Source organism: Artibeus jamaicensis, unplaced genomic scaffold, assembly GCF_021234435.1.
Source record: "Artibeus jamaicensis isolate MK-2021 breed Jamaican fruit bat unplaced genomic scaffold, CSHL_Jam_final contig_723, whole genome shotgun sequence".
Taxonomy (NCBI): Eukaryota; Metazoa; Chordata; class Mammalia; order Chiroptera; family Phyllostomidae; genus Artibeus; species Artibeus jamaicensis.
The window spans coordinates 1,904,657-1,926,586 of record NW_026521938.1 but is presented as its reverse complement, the minus strand read 5'-3'; the positions used below and the strand labels follow the sequence as shown (position 1 = coordinate 1,926,586).

Sequence of the window (21,930 nt, the reverse complement as noted above, 5' to 3'; positions counted from 1 at the left end):
GGTTTGCTGGAAGGCGGTCTCCTGTATGCATGCTGTGTCCACCAGCTAGAAAGTTTCATTTTCCTTGTAGACACAAGCATAATTCTCTCTACCACTAAACTGAGATGTGTGGTAATGTGTGTCCCTTGTATTTTGGTATGTGGCACGTGTTCAGCCTGCAGACTTTGTCATTGGATCTTCTTTGCTGAATGGCTGGTAGGGCATATCCTGAAAGTGCTCAGGGAGCCCATACAGCCTGAGGGGTGGTCTTGAGTCAAGGATGTCACAAACTTTGCAGTCTCTATAACCTACCTGCAAACTCCTTAACTGGTCCCGATGGTGAAAGGTGAGTTGAGACAGAGACCTCAATGCCTACTGCAATCTGAGAGACAGGAAAAACTCCTTTAAAGTTTTAAATAGGAAAAAAATTACTACTGACTTTTAATTTTTATTTCATGCATGCTTTCTCATAATATTGTTTTAAATTTATGTATTGATTTTATATAGAGAGGAAGTAAGGGAGATGGAAACATTGATTTGTTGTTCTATTTCTGCATTCATTGATTGATTTTTTTTAGAGATTTTTATTTATTTATTTTAGCAGAGTGGAAGGGAGGGAGAAAGAGAGTGAGAGAAATATCAATGTTTGCTTGCTTCTCACACACCTCCCCACTGGGGAACTGACCTGGCCTGCAACCCAGGCATGTGCCCTAAGTGGGAATCAAAGTGGTGACCCTTGGTTTTGCAGGCTGGTGCTCAACCCACTGAGCCACATCAGCCAGGGCTGATAGATTCTTACATGTGCCCCGACCAAGGATCAAACCCACAATCTTGGTGTGTTGTGTTGATGATTTGACCAACTGAGCCGCCTGCCCATGGGAGCTCATTATTCTTGTTTATTGTATTTCATGTGATGATGTAAAAGAATTCTGAGCTAAACATAGGTCAACTTTCATTATACATATGTACTTCTACACTTAAATATAATTCCTGAATGTATAATTCCTTATTGCATTGAGAAAATCATACTCATCATTATCTCAGCTATAAAATTTTACTACGTCTGTAACTCACCAGTTCTATTTCATTATGACAATTACAATCCCATTTTCACACTAACAAAAATACCAAAACTTTGTCAAAATTAAATTCTCCCAGTTTATCATCAATTAATTTTTCCTAATTAATATTTAAATTACAAATGAATAGGCTTTCATTTATGTTTATATTATGCATCTTTTTAATTTTCAAAGCTTTGTCCTACTTTTTGTCATATATTTGTCATGTGTATGATGGAGTAACTAGGTTATTTCTTTGGTAATATTTCTCCGAGTCTTCAGTCTGGGCATACCTTTCTTATAAAATTTTTTAAAGATTTTATTTATTTATTTTTAGAGAGAGGGGAAGGGAAGGAGAAAGAGAGGAAGAGAAACATTAATGTGTGGTTGCCTATTCCACACCCCCTACTGAGGACCTGGTCTGCAACCCAGGCCTGTGCCCTGACTGGGAATCAAACCAGTGACCCTTTGGTTCACAGCCTGCGCTCAATCCACTGAGCTACACTAGCCAGGGCTTATAATTTTTTTACCTTTTATTTTATAAATTTATTTATTTTGAAGAGAGAAATGAAAAAAGAAGAGAGTGAAAGAGAAACATCAATTTGTTGTTCCACTTTTTAGGCATTCATTGGTCAATTTTTTCTTTTTTAAATTATATTTTACTTATTATGCTATTACAGTTGTCTTAATTTTCTCTTTTTGCTTCCTTCCACCCATCACCCTCCACTCCATCAGGCAATCCTCTCTCCATTATTCATGTCTATGGGTCATGCGTTTAAATTCTTTGGCTACTCCATTTCCTATACTGTAATTTCCATCCTCATGGGCATACCGTTCTTTATTGTGATGTACTTTATTGAGGTCATAAATAATGCATTTTCATTAACAGGAAAGCAAAAGGAGTGCATGCAACTGAATGATTAGATGATTTTTCTGCATTTTTAATAAAGTATTTTTAAATTATGGTATATATAGTTATTTATTTATTTTTTAGTTATTTCTTTTTTTTTAAGATTTTCTTCACTTATTTTTAGAGAGGGGAACAGAGGGAGAAAGTGAGGGAGAAAAACATCGATGTGCAGTTGCCCCTTACGCGCCGCCATCTGGGGAACTGGCCTGCAATCCAGGCATGTGCCCTAAGTGGGAATTGAACAGGTGATCTTTTAGTTTGCAGGTCAGCACTCAACCCACTGAGCCATACCAGCTAGGGCATTTGTTATTTTCAACATAGTGCTATTGCATATTTAATAGACCACAATATGCATCAACAAATTAGTGTTACTACCTTGACTGTCATATTCAGTTGGTTTGTCTGGAACTCTACATGTAATTTCCAGGCTGAATTCCTGTAATTGCATGTCTTTGAGGTCTTCAGTATATACTTCATTTATTTTTTTGAAAAATGTATAATTTAAGCAAGAGGCTTAAAAAAGAGATCAAATTTGTCTCTCTCATAGTCACACTGCTCACCAAAAGAGCTAGATTTCTGATTGCATCAGGACCAGATGCGCTTAAGTATTAGTGTATTTTTAAAAAGATTTTATTTTTAGACAGAGGGGAAGGGAAGGAGAAAGGGAGAGAAACATCAATGTGTGGTTGCTTCTCACGCCCCCACCTGGGGACAGGGCCTGCAACCTAGTCATGTGCCCTGACTGGGATCGAAACGGCAACTCTGGTTCACAGGCCATTGAGCCACCCGAGCCAGGACTTAATGTACATTTTATTACATTGAGTTTGCCAAGTGGGTACAACTAGGGCAGAATAGACAGTGTTAGGGTCTGGAGCAACCTCCCCCAACCACATTCTACACGAAGAAGGCATTTGTGTGAATCAAGAAGAGACCGGATGCCTGGAGGTCAGAAATGGCAGGTGCTGAAGAAAGACAAAAGCTGCAGCTAAACACAAAACAAAACAAACAAACAAACAAACAAAAAAAGTGCAAGCACACCACAGACTACCTCGCCCAAGAAATGAAGGAATGATAGATATTCACTGAGTCGTGAGAGATCGCCTCTTGCACTCGGCGTGCTTGTTGGGTGTCTGTCCGCAAATGCCCTGCTGGAGTCCGCTGAGGAAACTGAGGGTGCCAGCCTCGGAGTGGAAAAACTACACTACCCAGAAGGCAGGCGTAGAATATTCAATTCTGACCAAAAAAAAAAAAAAGCCTCAGAAAACGCATTTCCGTTTGGGCACCACTGTAGGGCACGACTTCCGTACCTTCCAGCGGCGGGTATTTCCTCTTCGTTCATTTGGTGATTGCGCTCGGTCAGAATCTTGTGGTCACGACATGAAAAGGAGAAGGCGTGAGGGTAATGGTGACCGCAGGAGGTGTGAGGTCCAGCGACGCGGCTCTGGTGAGCGGTGCCAGGGCCGGGACAGGCACCCCAACACCAAGGCCAGCCTTCTTGACTCTCCGCTCCGCGCCCAGAGTCCGATGGCTTCGGCCTCGCTGAGGCGCCTGGCCAAGGTGAGTGCCCCTCACCCCCCTCACCCTCCTCACCCTCCTCACCCTCCTCACCCTCCTCACCCTCCTCACCCTCCTCACCCCACCGAGGCTTATAGCCCGGGTCCCGGTGCAGTGGATCATGAGACGCTGGTGGGTGGCACATGGTGTGATCGGAGCAGGGAGTGGGCCACGGGCTGAGGGGGGCGACGGCAGTTTTGTTGCTGAACCTCCAACACACCGGGGGCTGCTCCTGTCCTGGCACGTTCCTAAGACTCCGATTTGTCGGACAGCCTTCCTGTCCTTGGCTGGCCCGGGGCCCATTTGAATAACAAATCAGTGTGAGAATAAAGCAAGTTCTACTCAGGTAGAGAAAAAGGAAAGAGGCCAGTGTGGGCGCCACTGAAGAAAGCAAAACGTGTGCCTCTGGGTGGACTCGGGCCAACTGGGGAGAGAGGAGCGAGTACTCAGTTCTTGGGATTTTATGTATTTCCCAGGGTAGGGGCTTTGTCTCCAAGCTTGGTGGTGGCGCATTCTGAGTGGGCCTTCTCTGGGTGCGAGGTGTCCTTGTAATTTCCATTTCCGTGATTGCCACAGGAGCTTCCTGCCTTTCACTGTTTCGCTTTCAGCGGGAGAGAAAAGGAGAAAGAAAGGGAGAGAAAAATCAGTGTGTGGTCGCCTCTCAGGTGCCCCCCTACTGGGGACCTGGCCTGTAACCCAGGCATGTGCCCTGACTGGGAATGGAACCAGCAACCCTTTGAGGATTTTTGAGCACGAGGGTGCACAATCCACTGACCGATAGCAGACAGGGATTTCCAAACTTTCTGTCCTGTCTCCATTGTACTAGATGGTTATGAATATCTGAGACTCTTTGGAAGCCATATGCTAAGTTCATGGGTGGTTTCTGAAAGATGCATGTAGTGTGGAGCAGAGCTGGCAGAGCTGAGGGAGTGAACCTGGATGTGAAGGAGGAAGAGATCACACAGTGGTGTGCACAGCTAGAGGAAGTGTGAGCTCAAGGTCCTGAGTACCTGCTGTGGGGATTTAAGGGTGAAGCATAAGCCTGCGTTTGCCTGTGTCTTGGATGTATGATGTGGGAGACTCAGACAAATTGCTTGGCCGGATGGAGAGGGTCCTGAGCTTTGATCCTGTTTATCTGTGGCACATCCCATCTCTGCTGCTTTGCTGAGGGTGGTAAGAGTGTTTAGTGAGACCGATGAGACAGGAGGCAGCGCTGGGGCCGAGGACTGGTGTCTTCTCTGAACTGGGGCCTCTGGAGCGCTCTGGGCATGGGGAAGGGGTAGTATTGCGGGGTCCAGAAGACAGTCTGTTCCAAATTCATTTGTATTAATTCTGACAGGATAGGGTGACCTTGGAGGATGTCACCGTGTATTTCTCCAGGACAGAATGGCGCCTTCTTGATGAGACTCAGAAACGCCTGTACCTCCATGTGATGCTGCAGAACTTTGCTCTTATATCCTCACTGGGTAAGACCCTCAACCTCTTCTGGTGACCTTGACTAGGGCTTGCATTTCCCATTGCCCTCTCTTCCCTAGGGTGGGCTCTGTCCTCACGTGTGGACTGTCAGCGCTGCTTGTTGGTTTGCTTTTCCTGCCCCCTACTCTCCCTGCAGCCCCAATACCCGCTGTACAGAACCCTCATAGGGAAGGATTTGAGATGAATAGTGTTTCTAGAAGCCTAATGGATTCCACCTTCATTAGTGAGAAAAAGCATTTTTTATATTTTTGTTTGTTAATTTTACATATTTTTTAGAAAATGTCTACACCATTAGCCTTGCTTTTAACTATATTTTTGGGCTAATGATTAGTCTTTTTTTTTTTCACTTTTATTTATTGATTTTTACAGAGACTGCATTTACTGATTGATTTTTGTATGTGTTCTGAGCAGGGATTGAGCCCTCAACCTTGGAGAATCAGAACATTGCTCTAAGCAAGTGAGCTACTAGGCCAGAATAGGCTAACTTTGTATATTTTATAAATTAACTTCTTATGTGATTCAGGAACATGTATTATTGTACTTCACAGATATTGAGTTTTTTACAAATTAAATATTTCTGTCAGCAAATCTGCTGCCATTTTAATAAGCAGAGATGCTGGTTAGCAAATTTCAGCATTAAAATATTTTAATTGTTATGTAGTATTCTTTATACAAAGCTATTGTGTTAATAGATTGTAGTATAATGTAAACATACCAATTTTATTCCCTGAGAAATCAAAAAATCTGTGTAACTTTTTTTCTATATCACAGTATTCATTTTATTGTGATCTGAACTGAACTGATACTATTTCCTTTTTTTTTAATAAAGATTTTATTTATTTTTAGAGAAGGGAATGGAGCGAGAAGGAAATACCGATGTGTGGTTGCCACTTGTGTGCCCTGTACTGAACCTGGCCCACAACCCAGGCATGCGCCCCAGACTAGGAATCCAACTGGCAACCCCTTGATTCACAGGCCAGCACTCAATTCACTGAGCCACACCAGTCAGGGCACAGCCTGTAATGTTTCCAAGAAATACCTTTACATGGGTTCCAAGTATTTTTTCCCATCCTGTAAATGTGCATTTTGTTCATTGCTGTTCTGCTCTGCAGGTTATTAGTTTGTTATAGTTTTGTAATTAAGATTCTGTATTTTTGCCCAGAGGTTAATGTTATATCCAGTAAATTATTGCCAGTACAAATCTCCAAAGCTTTTTTTCTAGGTTGCGTTGAAGTTGGTTTTTTTAATAAAGATACTAATTTTTTACTTTTAGAGAGAGGGGAAGGGAGGGAGAGAAAAAAAAAGAAAAATAATGTTTGGTTTCTTTCTATGTGGCCCTACTCTCGGGACTTGGCCTGCAACCCAGGCATGTGCCCTGACCAAGAATCTAACCAGCAACTTTCTTGTTTGCAGATGGGCACTCAGTCCCCCAAGACACACCAGCCGGGGTGTCTTGAAGGAGTTTTCAAGTTTTTGGATTGACACTATTTTTTTTTATCATTTGGGAACTAATTTTTATCAGTGGTGTGTAGGAGCCCAGGAGGCCTGAGAGGGGTCGAGGATAGGGTCCTGCACCGCAGACGTGGTGACTGGACCTGGTTTCCCGCCTCGGGGCTGTCTTGGGTTGTGACTGTTCTCTGACCCCTGGAGAAACTAGCTGCCTCTCCTTACCCATTAACTCATATCCTTGACATGTGTGTCACGTACCTGGAAGATATGTTAGCTTGGGAACATCCTGACCCTGAAGGGAAAGATAAATTTTAAGGGTCAAGGGAGTGAGCTACATGCCAGAGGGTTGCTCCTTTGTTCTCTGTGTACTCAAGATTGTATTTAAGCTTGAGAACTGCGCAATAAACTTGCCTTTATGCCAGCAGAGCATTTGGTCCTCTCCTTTGTTTCATCCCTCGCTCAGCCTCACGACCACCCTTGCTGCAGCAGGCTGCGGCAGTGGTGTCCAGTTTTGTTGTTTTACATGTGAGTGTCCAGTTATCCCGGCATCATTCATTGAAGAAACTATCTTTTTGTCATAGGGGTCTTTCAGTTTTTATCAAACTTTAATGGAAATTTATGCCTGGGTTTATTTTTGTGTTCTCTATTCCTGTCCTTTTGGTCTGTGTTTGTGACAATAATACACTGTTTGGCTTGGGCTTTGTAATACCTTGAAGTCAGGAAGTGTGATGCCTCTAAATGTGTTGTTCTTGCTCTAGATTGCTTTTGCTATTCAAGGTTTTTTGAAGTTTCCTACATTTCAGGGTTCTTTTTTTTTAAATTATCTTTAACATACCATTGTAATTGTGATCAAAATCGCATTTAATCTGTAGATTGCTTTGGGGAGTATAACTTTCTTTTTAAAAGATTTTATTTATTTATCTTTAAGGGGAAGGGAAGGAGAGAGGGAGAGAAATATCAATGTATGGTTGCCTCTTGTGTGTCCCCTGCTGGGAATTGGCCTGCAACCCAGGCATGTGCCCTGACTGGGAATGGAACTGCGATACTCTGGTTCGCAGGCCAGCACTCAATCCACTGAGCTACACCAGCCAGGGGGGAGTATAACATTTTAACAATATTAAATCTTAAAATCCAAGAACACAAGATGTCTTTTCATTTATTTGTGTTTTTTTCTACCTCTTTGATCATTGTCTAGTACTGTTCAATGTACAGACCTTTCACCTGAATGTTTGAATCAATTCCTTTGTCTTTTCTTGGTTTTGATGCTGTTGTATATTTGTTTACTTTCTTAATAACCCATTTAAAGAGTTTATTGTCAGTGCATAAATACTGAACTGATGTTCATTCTGTATCCTGTATCTTTTTTAATTTATTAATTTCAGAAGTTTGTAGTAAAATGTTGATAAGTTTCTGTAAGTTGGGTCATGTCATAAGGAAATATCTCTTAATGTTGCTTTGTGGTTCTTAGTATCAGGTGTGCTGTCTCAAAAAAAGAGCTCTTTATTTTCTTTGCTAACTTTAGGTTTAGTTTCTTCTTGTTTTTCTAAGTTCCTGAGGTGCAAGTTTAGGTGGTTTCTTGGAGATCTTTTATCTTAAGGTGGGATTGATCACTACAAAATTTGGAGTTAGAATTGTATTTTCTGCTCCACATACATAAGTTTTGGTATTTTTGTGTTTTTTCTTCCTTTTGCCCCTAGATGTTTTTTGAGTTACCTCATTTTTTTCTTTGACCTGCTCTTTCTTCAGGAGTAATGTGTTTAATTTCATCATAATTGTGAATACTCCCATCTTTCTTAACACTAAAATTGACTTCTAGTTTTATACCATTGCAGCCAGATAAGACACTTGATGTAATTTCTACTGAAAGTTCAAGACATGTTTCTTGACCTAACATATGACCTACATAGAGATTGTTTCATGTGCTCTTGACTAGAATACATCCTCTGTTGTATTTGGATGAAATGTTCTGTAAATATTTATTGTATGGTAAAGTATAGTCAAACTTCAGTGATTCCTCAATGTTTTCAGATGGGATGATCTGGTTATTTTTGAAGGGGGATATTAAAGTTCCCTAATTATGTTGGACTAATACTGGGTTTCTTTTTTCACCTTTAGTTCTGATATTATTTCCTTAATGATTTTTTAAAGACTCTGTTTATTTATATTCTACTTATTGATATTTAGAGGGGGAGGGTGGCAGAAAGAGATGGAGAGAAACATCAATATGTAGTTGCCTCTTGTGCACCCCCTACTGGTGATGTGGCCTGTAACACAGGCATGTGCCCTGACTGGGAATCAAACCATTGACCCCTTGCTTCACAGGCCAACATTCAATCTGTTGAGGCACACCAGCCAGGGCTATTTCCTGAATAATCTTAATATATGTTGTTGAATGCTTAATACTTAAAATTGTTGTTCTCATTTTTTTTAAAGATTTCATTTATTTATTTTTAGAGAGGAGTGAAGGGAGGGAGAAAGAGAAGAAGAGAAACATCAGTGGGTGGTTGCCTATCACATGATCCCTACTAGGGACCTAGCCTGGATCCCAGGCATGTGCCCTGGCTGGGAAGCAAACTGGCAACCCTTTGGTTTGCATTCGAGTGCTCAATCCTCTGAGCCACACCAGCCAGGGCAAATTGTCCTCTTGACAAAATGACCATCTATCATTCTGTGATGACCTTTATCTTTTGTGTCAGTATATGAGGTTGTCTATTTTGTCTGGGAAAGTTTTAGCTACTCCTGTCCTCTTTTGGTTTTATTTCCAATAAATATGTTTGCTTTGTTTTTCTTTCAGGTTATTTGTGTCCATAAAGGTTTAGGAAGCATATATTGTGTCTTCTTTTTTTTATCCCTTCAGCCACTCTATGTGTTTTGATTTGAGAGTTTGTTGAAGAACCTATTAGCCATGTTTTTAGTGGTTTCCAGCACTTTTGTAATTTCTTTATCTTTTTGTCTCACTTTCTTACTTTGTGATTTCATCATTTTTTATGGCGGTGTGCTTAAACTCCTTTCTTTTTTGTGTATCTATTAAATAGGCATTTGCTTGTGGTTTCTGAAAGACTTAGATAAAACAACTAATACACTCAACACTGTATTTTCTCTTGATGGCAGCTTCAATTGTATACAAAAATTCTACCCTTTGACTCTTCACCACAGCACCCTTTATGGTTTCGATGTCACAATTCACATTTTTTATATTGTATATCTATTAAGGTACACAGTGTTAGCTTTGTTGTTTTTAGTCCTTTTAAGTTTTAACATTTATAATAGTTTTAAGTAATGTACATTGCACCAATGCAGTCTTGCTATATTGTGAGTTTAATTCCATTCTCAGATTTAGTTACACTTTTTTATATATTCATGTTTCTGTTAAGTATTCGTTCATTTCAACATGAAGAACTTCCTTTGGGATTTATGAGGGTTTGTTTTAATTACATTTTATTGATGACGCTATTACAGTTGTCCCAGTTTTTCCTTTTTTTCACTCTTCCACCCAGCACCCTACACTCACTGAGGCAATTCCCCAACCATTGTTCATGTCCATGGGTCATGCACGTATAAGTTCTTTAGCTACTTCATTTCCTATACTGTACTTTACATCCCCATGGCTATTCTGTAACTACCTATTTGTACTTTTTAATTCCCTCACCTCTTTACCCATTGTCCTGTCCCCCAACCCTCTCCTTCTGGCAACCACCAAAAAGCTCTTTGTATCGATGATTATCTCTAGTCTATTTGTTTACCTAGTTTTTTAGATTCAATTTTTGATAGGTATTTTTCCCATTTTATTGTTCATAATTTTGATCTTCTTTTTCTTAAATAAGTTCCTTTAACATTTCATATAATAATGGTTTGGTGATGATGAACTCCTTTAGTTTTTTTCTTATCTGAGAGGCTCTTTATCTGCCCTTTGATATCTTTGCTGGGTAAAGCGATCTTGGCTGTAGTACCCTGCTTTTCATGACTTTGAATATGTCTTGCCAGTCCCTTCTAACCAACAAAGTTTATTCTGAGAAATCAGCTGGCAGTCTTATGGGAACTCCCCCTGTAGGTAACTAATTGCATTTCTCTTGGTGCTTTTAAGATTCTCTCCTAGCCCTGGCTCGTGTAGCTCAGTGGATTGAGCACGGGCCTGTAAACCACACGATCGTAGTTCGATTCCTAGTCAGGGCACATGCTTGGGTTGCAGGCTGGTTCCCTGCAGGCCAGTTCCCAGCAGGGGATGCACGAAAGGCAACCATACATTGATGTTCCTCTCCCTCTCTCCTTCCCTCCTTCCCTTCTAAAGATAAATAAATAAAATCTTTAAAAAAAAGAAAGATTCTCTCTTTATCTTTAACCTTTGGCATTTTCATTATGCTGTGTCTTGGAGTGGGCCTCTTTATATCCATCTTGTTTGAGACTGTCTCTGCATCCTAGACTTGCGTATCTATTTCCTTCACCAAATGTGGGGAGTTTTCTTTCATTGTTTTTTCAAATAGATTTCCAATTTCTTGCTCTTTTTCTTCTCTTCCAGGTACCCCTATAATGAGAATGTTGGATCCCTAGAAATTGTGCCAGTGGCTGCTTATACTGTCTTCTTTTCTTTCTCGGATTCTTTTTTCTTCTTTTACTCTGATTGGTTTTTGTTCCCTTATGTTCCATATCATTGATTTGATTCTGGGCTTCATCCATTCTATCATTGTTTCCCTGTAAATTGTTCTGTAATTTAATTAGTATACCCTTTGTTATTGACTGGATCTTTTTTATGCTGTTGAGATCCTCACTAAGTTCCTTGAGCATCCTTACAACCAGTGTTTTGAACTCTGCATCTGATAGATTACTTATCTTCATTTCATTTAGTTCTTTTTCTGGAGTTTTGATCTGGGTTTTTGTTTGTTTGTTTTGTTTTGTTTCCTTTTTTCATTTAGAGCCCAAGGGTGTCCAACCTTTGGTGTCTCTGGGTGTCAACTGGAAGAAGAAGAGTTGTTTTGGGTCATATATTAAGTACAAACACTAATGAAAACTGATGAGCAAAAAAAAGGGTCGGAGATATGACAGAGATTTCCTGTTGGGCAACATGCAGCACACGGGCCACTGTTTGGACACCCCTGAAATTCAGGCCATGTTTTTTTGTCTCCTTGTTTTTCCAGCCTCCATGTATTTGTTTTATATATTAGGTAGAGCTGCTTTGACTCTGTGCGTTGGTAGTATGGTCTAATGTAGGAGGCATCCTGTAGGGTCCAGTGGCCCAGCCTCCTCTATCACCCAAGCTGGATACTCAAGGTGCACCCTCTATGTGGGCTGAGTCCAGCCTCCTTATGTAGTTGAGCCTTGGTTGCTCTTAGTAGATCAATGTGAGGCATTTGCCCAAACCAGTCAGCTGCAAGGATTGTCTGTGACCGCTGACCACAGTCTGTCCATACTACGTGGAGAATCAGCTGTGCAGGGGAGGGTGGTGGTGCTCTGACATGGTCTGAAGCTGTCCAGTGCGTGCTCTGTCCCTGGCATTTCCCAGGTGGTGCAGGTCAAGCTCAGCCCCCACCTGTTTTTCGCTCAAGGCCACGCTGCCTGAGTTCTAAAGCAATCTGAGATTGCTGTTACTTGTGCTGGGCTTGGAGATTCCCAGGTGAATCCAGACTGTGAATCTAGGCTGGCTGGTTCTATTTCCGGACCTGCAGCTCAATGAGGCCAGCTATTGCTTGTTTGAGAGGATTTAGGAAGTTGTGAAGCATGTGCCAAAATGAGCCATTCATATGGTAAAGTTGCTTGGGTGATCGCATAAATTGGATGGGCCAGAGTCTCTGGGGAATCTCCAAGTCAGATTAAGCAGTGTTAGCCAGGTTGACGGAGTCTTAGATACTGCATGAGCTTGCAGGAAGGTTTAGCTAAAGGACAGTGGCATCTGCTCACCTTAATGTCAAATACTTCAGTTTCTCCCGATATACCATTGGTGCCTTTTAAGCTGCTACCCTGGTGCTGGACCTCAGAGGGACTGAGGCTGAATAGGTGAGTCTGTGTGAATGTTCTTTAAGAGGACCTGTTTGGGGGCCCAGCATTTTCTCCACTGTCTCAATCCCCACAGGTTTTTACAGCCAGAAGTTGTGGGGACTTATCTTCCTGGCACTGGAACCCTGGGCTGGGGTCCTGGTGTGGGGCTGGGACTCCTTGATCTTGAGATATCCCTCCTGAATTTTATCCAGCACACGTGGGTGTGGGACCATCCCGTTCTCTGTCTGCACCTCTCCTACAAATCTGGATGGATGCGGTTTCTTTAATTCTGTAGTTGTCAGACTTCCTTTCGACTCAATTTCTGACCATTCAGAGTGATGGTTGTTGTATCTTTTAGTTGTAATTTTGATGTGGTTGTGTGAAGTGGCGATCCATGTTGGCCTACGCAACCTTATCCAGAAGTTTTTCTTTTGGGATTTTTTCTGAGTGAGGGTGAGTAGCAGTGAACTTTCTCAGCTTTGCTAGCTTGGACATGTCTTTCTTATTTCTGAAGAACAGGTTTTCTGTATAAATACTGTTGGTTTTCAGATTTTTATCTTTTAGTGTTTTCGATATATCACTTCAGTTTCTTCTAGCCTTTGAGGGTTTTTTGCAGAAGTTTACCTATAGCATATATGTACGTTTTTCCTGTGAGAAGTGTTTCTATTCTCTCTGTGCTTTCAATTTTTTTTTGCGTTGCATTTTTGACACTTTTATTCTAATGTGTCTTGGTGAAGTCCTACTCCCACCAACCTGTACAGTTACCTGTGAGAAACCACAAACTTGATTGTTTCCATGTCTTTCAGATTTTGGGAAGTCAGTCTTCAGGTTATTTAAAATCAACTTTCTAATGTATTCCCTTCCTCTCACATTTTTTCTCACATCTCCTATTCTGCTATTTTGCTGATGTCACTTACGCAGATCTTTTTTGCTAGAGTCTGTTTTGTGCTGTCTTGTTTTATCACAGTTTTATCATCCATCTCTTCAGTTTCTTTCTTAGGATTTTTTATCCAAATGCCATGGCATGGCTCCACTGACAATTAAGGGGAAGAGTCATTTGTGCGTCACAGGAGGGGCATGACTCCGTCCACATGGGTGGGCTCAGAAAGGGTTGTGCCTTGGTGAATGGCAGTTGGTGAGGGTTTGATGCCAGGGATGACATCCCTGATGCCAGGGATGACACATGTTAAGGTCATAACTAGGAACTCATTTATTTAACAGAGTGTTTTACCTTTGCTTTCTCACACCTTAATCTACTTGCCCTTGCATATTGTTGTCACTTATCCAACTACAGTGTGTTTTGACAGTTGTCATTTCTCCTAGGATTCCCAGTCTATGGATAATTTGTATTTTTCTAAACCTTCACCCTGGCTGGTGTGGCTCAGTGAATTGAGTGCTGGCCTACGAATGAAAGGGTTGCAGGTTCAATTCCCAGTCTAGGGCACATGCCTGGGTTGCAGGCCAAGTCCCTAGTAGGGGGGAGCTCAAGAGGCAACGACACATCGATGTTTTTCTTTCTTCTCCCACCCTTCCCCTCTCTAAAAATAGGTACATAAATAAATAAATTTAAACCCTTTATCTCAACCATTTCTCTCCTCACTCCTCTCCCTCCTTGATCCATGTGTGTAGAGCCTCATAGTGTGCGCATATTCATTTTTTATCATTATTTTTAAATTTCTCACATGAAGATATGGTTTTTTTTTTGAGAGAGAGAGATGTGATAGAGAAACAACAATCAGTTAATCATTTGGCTTCTGCACATACCCCATTTGGGGACAGAGACCAACCTACAGCCTTTTTGTTTATGCTCCAACCAAGTGGCCACCTCAGCCAGGACTCAGGTATTCTGTCCCCCCCCACCTTTGGAAGATTTTAATATATTTTTTATTGTATTTTTTCCATTGTCATTTATCCCCCTCATACTCCCCATTCCCTCCCCTTGCTGTCACCACACTATTGTCCATGCCCATGAGTCCTTTTTCCTTTTTGCTCGGTTTTCCCACCCCCTTACCATCCCACCCCTAGAGCTGTCACCCTGGTCTCTATCTATGAGTCTGTCTCTATTTTGCTTGTTAGTTCACTTTGTTCCTTAGAATCCACATGAGTGAAATCATATGATACTTGTCTTTGAGTAGCTTATTTCACTTAATATAATGTTCTCCAGGTCCATCCATGCTATCATAAGGGGTAAAGTCTTTTTTATGGGTGGGTAGTGTTCCATTGTGTATATGTACCAGATCTTTTTCTTCAACTTTATTTTATTTTTAAGGTTTTTACATTAATTTTTAGAGAGAGGGGATGAGAGGGAGAATGACACCCAAACCACTCAGCCACACTTGTCAGGGTAGCACTTACATATTCTTATATTGTCCTTGAATATCATATGCTCTGATGAAATTGATTTTTGTTTTGAAGACAAATTACTTCTATGGATTTTATGTGTTTATTCCTAGAGAGAGGAGGAGGGAGAGAGAGAAACATCAATGTGTGGTAGAAACATCAGTTGATTGCCTTTTGGATGTGCCTCCACTTGGGACTGGCTTTGCAACCCAAACATTTGTCCTGAGCAGAATGGAACTGGCAACATTTTGCTGCGCATGATCACACCAAACCAACTTTGCTAGACCAGCTAGAGCTGAGATTGGTTTTTATGGGTTCACGCGTGTTCAAATTCTTCTACACAGCCTATCATCACCAGAAGGAAAGGTCCTATTTTCCTTATTAAGGAAAAATTAGTAGGCCCTGCCTCCTGTCTTTGTTTTACATTCTATGCTTGTATCTTTTTTTGGTGAGCTCTCCACCATTTATTGACCTTTGGGGCCAGCCGATATATATCAGCCCATTCCTCAGTGTAACTCATTGTCTTGAAAATCATTCCATAGAATCATGCCTAGCTGTGACAGATGAACATTTGTGACTATAATATTCCTCCACTATATGGTTAGCATGCATTTCAAAAGTATTTTTAATGTATTTTATTGATTATGCTATTACAGTTGTCCCATCCCCCCTTTCTCCTCCTCCCTGCACACCCTCTCCCACCCACATTCCCCCCCTTTAGTTCATGTCCATGTGTCTTATGTTCTTAAGCTTTTACATTCCCCATGCTATTCTTGCCCTCCCCCTTTCTATTTTCTACCTGCCATCTATGCTACTTATTCTCTGTACCTTTTCCCCTTCTCCTCTACCTCCTCCCCTGCTGCTACCCCTCCATGTGATATCCATTTCTGTCGTTCTGTTCCTGTTCTAGTTTCCTTATATATTTTTTAAAGATTTTATTTTATTTAGTTTTAGAGAGAGGGGAAGAAAGGGAGACAGAGAAAAACATCAATGTGTGGTTGCCTCTCACATGGCCCCCACTGGGAACCTGGTCCGCAACCCAGGCATGTGCCCTGACTGGGAATTGAACTGGTGACCCTTTGGTTCGCAGCCCATGCTCAATCCACTGAGCTACACCAGCCAGGGCTCCTTAGTTTGTTTTTATTTTAGGTGTGGTTGTTAGTAATTGTGAGTTTGCTGTCATTTTACTATACATGTTTTTTATCTTCTTTTTCTTAGATAAGTCCCTTTAACATTTCGTAAAATAAGGGCTTGGTGATGATGAACTCCTTCAATTTGACCTTATCTGAGAAGCACTTTATCTGCCCTTCCATTCTAAATGAAAGCTTTGCTGGATAGAGCAATCTTGGATGTAGGTCCTTGTCTTTCATGACTTAGAATACTTCTTTTCAGCCCCTTCTTGCCTGTAAGGTCTCGTTTGAGAAGTCAGCTGACAGTCTGATGGGAACTCCTCTGTAGGTAACTGTCTCCTTATCTCTTGCTGCTTCTAGGATTCTCTCCATTTTTATATTGGATAATGCAATTATGATGTACCTTGGTGTGTTCCTTGGGACTCTGTGAGCCTCCTGGACTTCCTGGAAGTCTATTTCCTTTGCCAGATTGGGGAAGTTCTCCTTTATTATTTGTTCAAATAAGTTTTCTACTTGTTGCTGTTCCTGTTCCTCTTCTGGTACCCCTATAATTCAGATGTTGGAACATTTAAAGATGTCCTGGAGGGTCCTAAGCCTCTCCTCATTTTTTTTGAATTCTTGTTTCTTCATTCTATTCTGGTTGAATGTTTCTTTCTTCCTCCTGGTCCACTCCATTGATCTGAGTCCCAGTTTCCTTCCCATCATTACTGGTTCCCTTTGTACTCTCCTGTGAGGCTGGGAGTCTCTCCCTGTACCTCAACCCCCACAGGTATTTTTCAGTCAGTGTTCTGAGGCTTTATTTCCTGTCACTAGGGCCCTGGGTTGTGCGTTCTGTCTCACTCGCCAGTTATCTGAGCGCAAATGTGGGGCCACTGCCCAGTCAGCCAGCCACCTTGTGCACAGTGCCCCGCTTGTCAATCACCACCTCACTGGGTCTACCTGTTGCCACCCCACGCCCGGGGTCTGCCAGCTGCCGCCTGGGTGCCCACTGTCTTCCTGGTGCCTTCTTGCGTGCCGGGGTGCCTTGCATGCCCGATGTCAACGCTTCCTGGGCCACAACCCCTCTCCATTCATCAGGGCGCCCAACTCCGCCCCGCCTACCAGTCTGGATGAATGTGTCTATTTTAACTCCTTGGTTGTCGGACTTCCATACAGTTCAATTTTCTCTCAGTCTTGGTTGTTATTTTGTTTCTAATTTTTTGTTATTATTTTGGTTTTTTGAGGAGGCACAGTGTGTCTACCTATGCCTCCATCTTGGCCAGAAGTCTCAAAAGTATTTTCTTTTTGTCAGGTTGCTGCTGTGGAGCAGAGGATGTGGAGGCACCCACTGAACAGAACCTTTCTACACAAGCATCACAGGACAAGAATCTCAAGACAGCTTTGTCTTCCCAGAAGAGCCACCCCTGTGAGAGTTGTGGGCTGGTCTTGAGAGAAATTTTCCTCTTGGTTGACCAGCAGGGAATACAAGATAGCCAGAAACTGCTGAGATGTGGGGCCTGTAAAAAACGATTTTATTTCAGAGCAAAGCATCACAAGGAGCAGTATATGAGAGAGAAGCCCTCCATACGCGGTATGGACAAAGCCTCCCTTGTGAAGGGCTGCAATTTCAATGTGTCCCAAAAGCTTTTTACTTGTGGGGAAGTTGGGCAGAATGTTTTTACCAGCTCAGGACATGTCCAACAACAGACTGCTTATGCCGGGGACAAGCCAAAAGAAATGGCAACATCTGAGGAGGGTTTTCACAGGAGAAAACATCACACTGGGAAGGAATGTAAGAAAGCCATTGGCTGCGAACGTACACTTGATCCAGATCAAGCTGTCAAAACTGGAAGACAGTGTTTTGTGTGCCGCGAATGTGAAAAATGTTCTCCAGAAATCTCTGGGCATCATGATCATCAGAAAGTTCACACAGGGGAAAAGCCAAATAAGTGCAGTGAATGTGGAAAAAGCTTAGTTCACTCAGGAGAAAAGCCTTATAGGTGTGGTGAGTGCGGAAAATGTTTTAAACAAAGTTCAAACCTTGTTATACACCAGAGAGTTCACACTGGAGAAAAGCCTTATGAGTGTGACAAATGTCGGAAATCCTTTAGCCAATGGGGAAGCCTCATTCAACACCAAAGGATTCACACTGGAGAAAAGCCATATCAGTGCAATGAATGTGGGAAATATTTTACCAGAATGTCTGGTCTTCATCGTCATCAGAGACTTCACACTGGAGAAAGGCCTTATAAGTGCAGTGAATGTGGAAAATGTTTTAAGAGGAAATGGCACTTTCTTTGTCATCAGTATACTCACACGGAAGAAAGGCCTTATGAGTGCAGTGAATGTGGAAAGTGTTTTAAGAGTAAATGGCACGTTCGTTGTCATCAGAAACTTCACACTGATGAAAAACCTTACCGGTGCAGTGAATGTGGGAAATCTTTCACTGTAAATTCTGCTCTCCTTTATCATCAGAGAGTTCACACTGAAGAAAAGCGTTATAAGTGCAATGAATGTGGAAAATCATTTATTTGGAGCTCTAGCCTTCTTTACCATCAGAGGGTTCACACTGGAGAAAGGCCTTATAAGTGCAGTGAATGTGGGAAATCTTTTAATAGGAAATATCCGTTCCGTTGTCATCAGAGAGTTCACAATGGAAAAAGGCCTTAGGAGTAAAGTTAAAGTGTAACACCTTATACCACTAGCCATGGCCTCTGTTACCAACAGAGTTTTTACACTGAACAAAGGCATTAGAAGTGCACTGAATATGGGAAATCTTTTTTCATTAGCAGTAAAGTTCACTATTCTCAGAAAGCTCCCAGAGGAGAAAGGTCATATCAGTTCAGTAAATGTGGGAAATCTTGTATCAGAATCTCTCACCTTTATTGTCATCAGACAGTTTACACCAGACAACTTTTAAAAACAAATTGTTCGCCTGTAGGTATGTTTATTCTTTTAGAGAGAGTGAAAATGACAGGGACAGAGAAAGTGATGTGAGAGAGAAACATCGATTGGTTGCCTCTCCTACCTGTCCCAATGAGGGAATGAACCCAAAACCTGGGCACTGGGCAAGTGTCGTGACTCACCATGAAACCAACAACCTTTTCTTTGCAGGACGACTCCCAACCAACTGAGCCACAGTGGTCAGGGCTACCTCAAGTACATCTGACAGTAGCATGACTTTTTCCCTTGTTCATGGGGTATGCCAATAATTTTTAAGGGAATCACTTTCAAGAGTTTTTCAAAGGTCGCCCTGGCTGGCGTAGCTCAGTGGATTGAGCGTGGGCCTGCAAACTAAGGGATCATGGTTCGATTCCCAGTCAGGGCACGTGCCTGGGTTGCAGGCCAGTTCCCAGCAGGGGACGCATGAGAGACAACCATACATTGATATTTCTCTCCTTCCCTTCCCCTCTACAGATAAATAAACAAAATCTTAAAAAAGGAAGTAAGTTATAACAAAAAGTTTTTCAAAGGTCCATGTGTTATAACATCTACAATTACATAAGTTAAGTGATGGTCTCTGAGTTGTATGGCCAACTCAGAGAGGAGTTAGGGTAAACCATGATTATTACAGAATCACCTGCATAAAAAAGATTTGTGAAGACTGCAGCCAGCTATATTCAATGTGCTGCTTCTACACCTGTCCAGAAATATTTCTGTGAAAAAGACTGCAGAGTCAGTGTGTACACAAATATGAGGATCTACAAGCATGTTTGGCTTTTCTAGTCCAAGTCACTGTCATTGAAAATTAACAAACAGTTTTGTGGATTTGTGTACCCTGTTATATGTTTACCTGAAGACCACTGATGTCTAGACAGAAAAATTAAAGATGAAGAAAAGTGTCTGTTGTCCAGTGGTGTGGCTTTTGTGACTCATCTAGCATTTCTGCTGATTTGGTTGGAAGTCATTCAATGATTGGCATATTTGCTATAACTAAGGCAAGAGTGACCCTAGAGGGCATGAGAACGTGGATTGAATATAGAGTTGTCAAATCTATTATCCAAAATGGACAGGCAGTATTTTTGTTATATTGAAGCATTTTTGAAATGTTTTAATTAGCAAATAGTATATCTGAGTGAGAATATGTGATAAAATTTTACATATGCATTAAACTGAAACCCTCGCCATAATTATAATGCTGACTGTATCTGTCTCTGTGTATTTACCTCACGTCCTTTTATAACCTCTCTCCCTGCCCTTCACAATTCTCTAATTGACCATTGCTTTACTTTTCCTTTTAATGGGTAACTTTGCATTCCCTAGAATTTATATGATGGGAATAAAAGTTTTTGCTTTGATTTATGTTGCATAAATACTTGAAGATTCATTTATGATATGTTTGTCGCTCATCTTTTTTTCTGCAATATTCTTGTCTTTGAATTTATCAACATTTGTTTATTCATTTGTTCATGGACATTGGGTTATTTCTAATTTTTGATTATTTAAAATAAACCTGGAACAAACATTTGTGTGTAATTCTTGTTCTTCCTTATCTCCTTCTGGAATCCCTATAATTCGGATATTGGCATGTTTGGAGATGTCCCAGAGTCTCCTTGTACACTCCTTGGTTTTTTTAAATTCTTGTTTATTATTTCTGTTCTAGTTGAATGTTTTCTTCTTCCTTGTCTTCCAAATTGTTTATTTGAATCCCAGCTTCCTTCCCTTCACTGTTGGTTTCTTGTGAATTTTCTTTTATTTCACTTAGTGTAGCCTTCATTTCTCCCCTTACGTTTTTGCCATACTCAGTTGAGTTCTCTGAGCATCCTGATCACCAGTGTTTTGAACTGCATCTCGTAGGTTGGCTCTCTCTGTTTCGTTTCGTTGTTTTTCTGCAGTTTTGTTCTGTTCTTTCATTTAGGCCATATTTCTCTCCTCAATTTGGCAGCCTCCCTGAGTTTGTTTCTGTGTATTAGGTAGAGCTGGTTTGATGCCCTGTCTTAGGGCACCTGTTAAATTGTATGGGTGGAACCATAGGTGTTTGCCAGAGTAGGGCAACCCACTTTGTGGCTCTGTGTGTGGAGGGGTCGGGGAGGGGACAGTGCTGCTGCCTGGCTCCTGGAGTCTTCTCTGTCACTTGCTGGGTCTTCAGTCATTTTATCCACTTCCTGTATGCAACTGGCACCCTTTTAGTTGTTGTCCTGGTGGTGGTTCCCAGAGTGGGTGGGCTTGCGTACGTTCTAAGTCTGTGTGGGCCCTTTAAATGAACGCTACTGAGAAACTGACAGTTTCTTCCACCACCCCAGTCCCCAAAGGTTTTTTAAGCCAGAAATTGAGGCTTTATTTTGCTGGCACTGGCAGCCTGGGCTGCACTGTCTGGCTTGGTGTTGGGATCACTTGTTCCCAAGGTATCCTCAGTTTTTATCCACCACACATGAACATGAGGCCACATTCCGACCCTGCTGCTGCCTCTCCAATACCACGCCACGTCCTCTCCTCCCCAGCTTTGCCCCTCTTACATGTGTGGATGAATATGGCTTTTTTAGATACTTGGTTGTAGACTTACATACAGTTTGATTTTCCTGCAGTTCTGGGTGATTTTTTTTGTGTTGAGGTTAGTTGTGATTCTCATGATTGTGTGAGGAGGCACAGTGTGTCTACTTACAACTCCATCTTGACTTGAAGTCCCAGGCTGCGTGCATTTAAAAACTGAAGCTCCACCCTGTCTGGTGTGGCTCAGTGGACTGAGTGCCCGATCTTGAACCAAAGGGTTGCCGGTTTGATTCCCAGTCAGGGCACATGCCTGGGCTCTGGGCCAGGTCTTCAGCAGGGGTTCGTGAAAGGCAACCACACACTGATGTTTCTCTTTCCCTCTCCCTTACCCTCTCTCTAAAATATATATAAAATCCTTTTAAAAACCCTGAAGCTCCATGCCACCATTGGGCTTAAGTTTCTTTTACTTTCTCCTCCTCCTTGTCCTTGTTCAAGCAAAATAAGCCATTAGGCAGGTTATTGATTACTATGACCTGCTTGTTGGGGTCATTGAGGATATAATTCATGCTGATGTCCATGTAGAGCAAGATGTGCCAGGCGTTGCCCTGGCTGTTGCACCTCAGTGGGTTGAGCATGGGCTGCAAACCAAAGGGTC

General features: G+C 41.8%; 1 protein-coding gene across 2 annotated transcripts in view; it reads left to right on the top strand.

The window, feature by feature from the left end:
• The first annotated feature begins 3,185 nt into the window (after nt 1-3,185).
• Nucleotides 3,186-21,930, top strand: part of LOC119053180 (zinc finger protein 211-like) — a 39,639-nt gene continuing 20,894 nt past the window's right edge. The window contains exons 1-3 of one of the 2 annotated variants that reach the window (XM_037150672.2): nt 3,212-3,504; nt 4,841-4,967; nt 17,158-19,376. In XM_037150672.2, coding sequence (XP_037006567.2) covers nt 3,325-3,504; nt 4,841-4,967; nt 17,158-18,515 — 1,665 coding nt within the window. In that variant the 5' untranslated portion in view covers nt 3,212-3,324 and the 3' untranslated portion in view covers nt 18,516-19,376. Of the gene's footprint in view, nt 3,505-4,840; nt 4,968-17,157; nt 19,377-21,930 lie in introns of those variants that run through there. The other variant, XM_053672089.1, reaches the window with a different exon arrangement.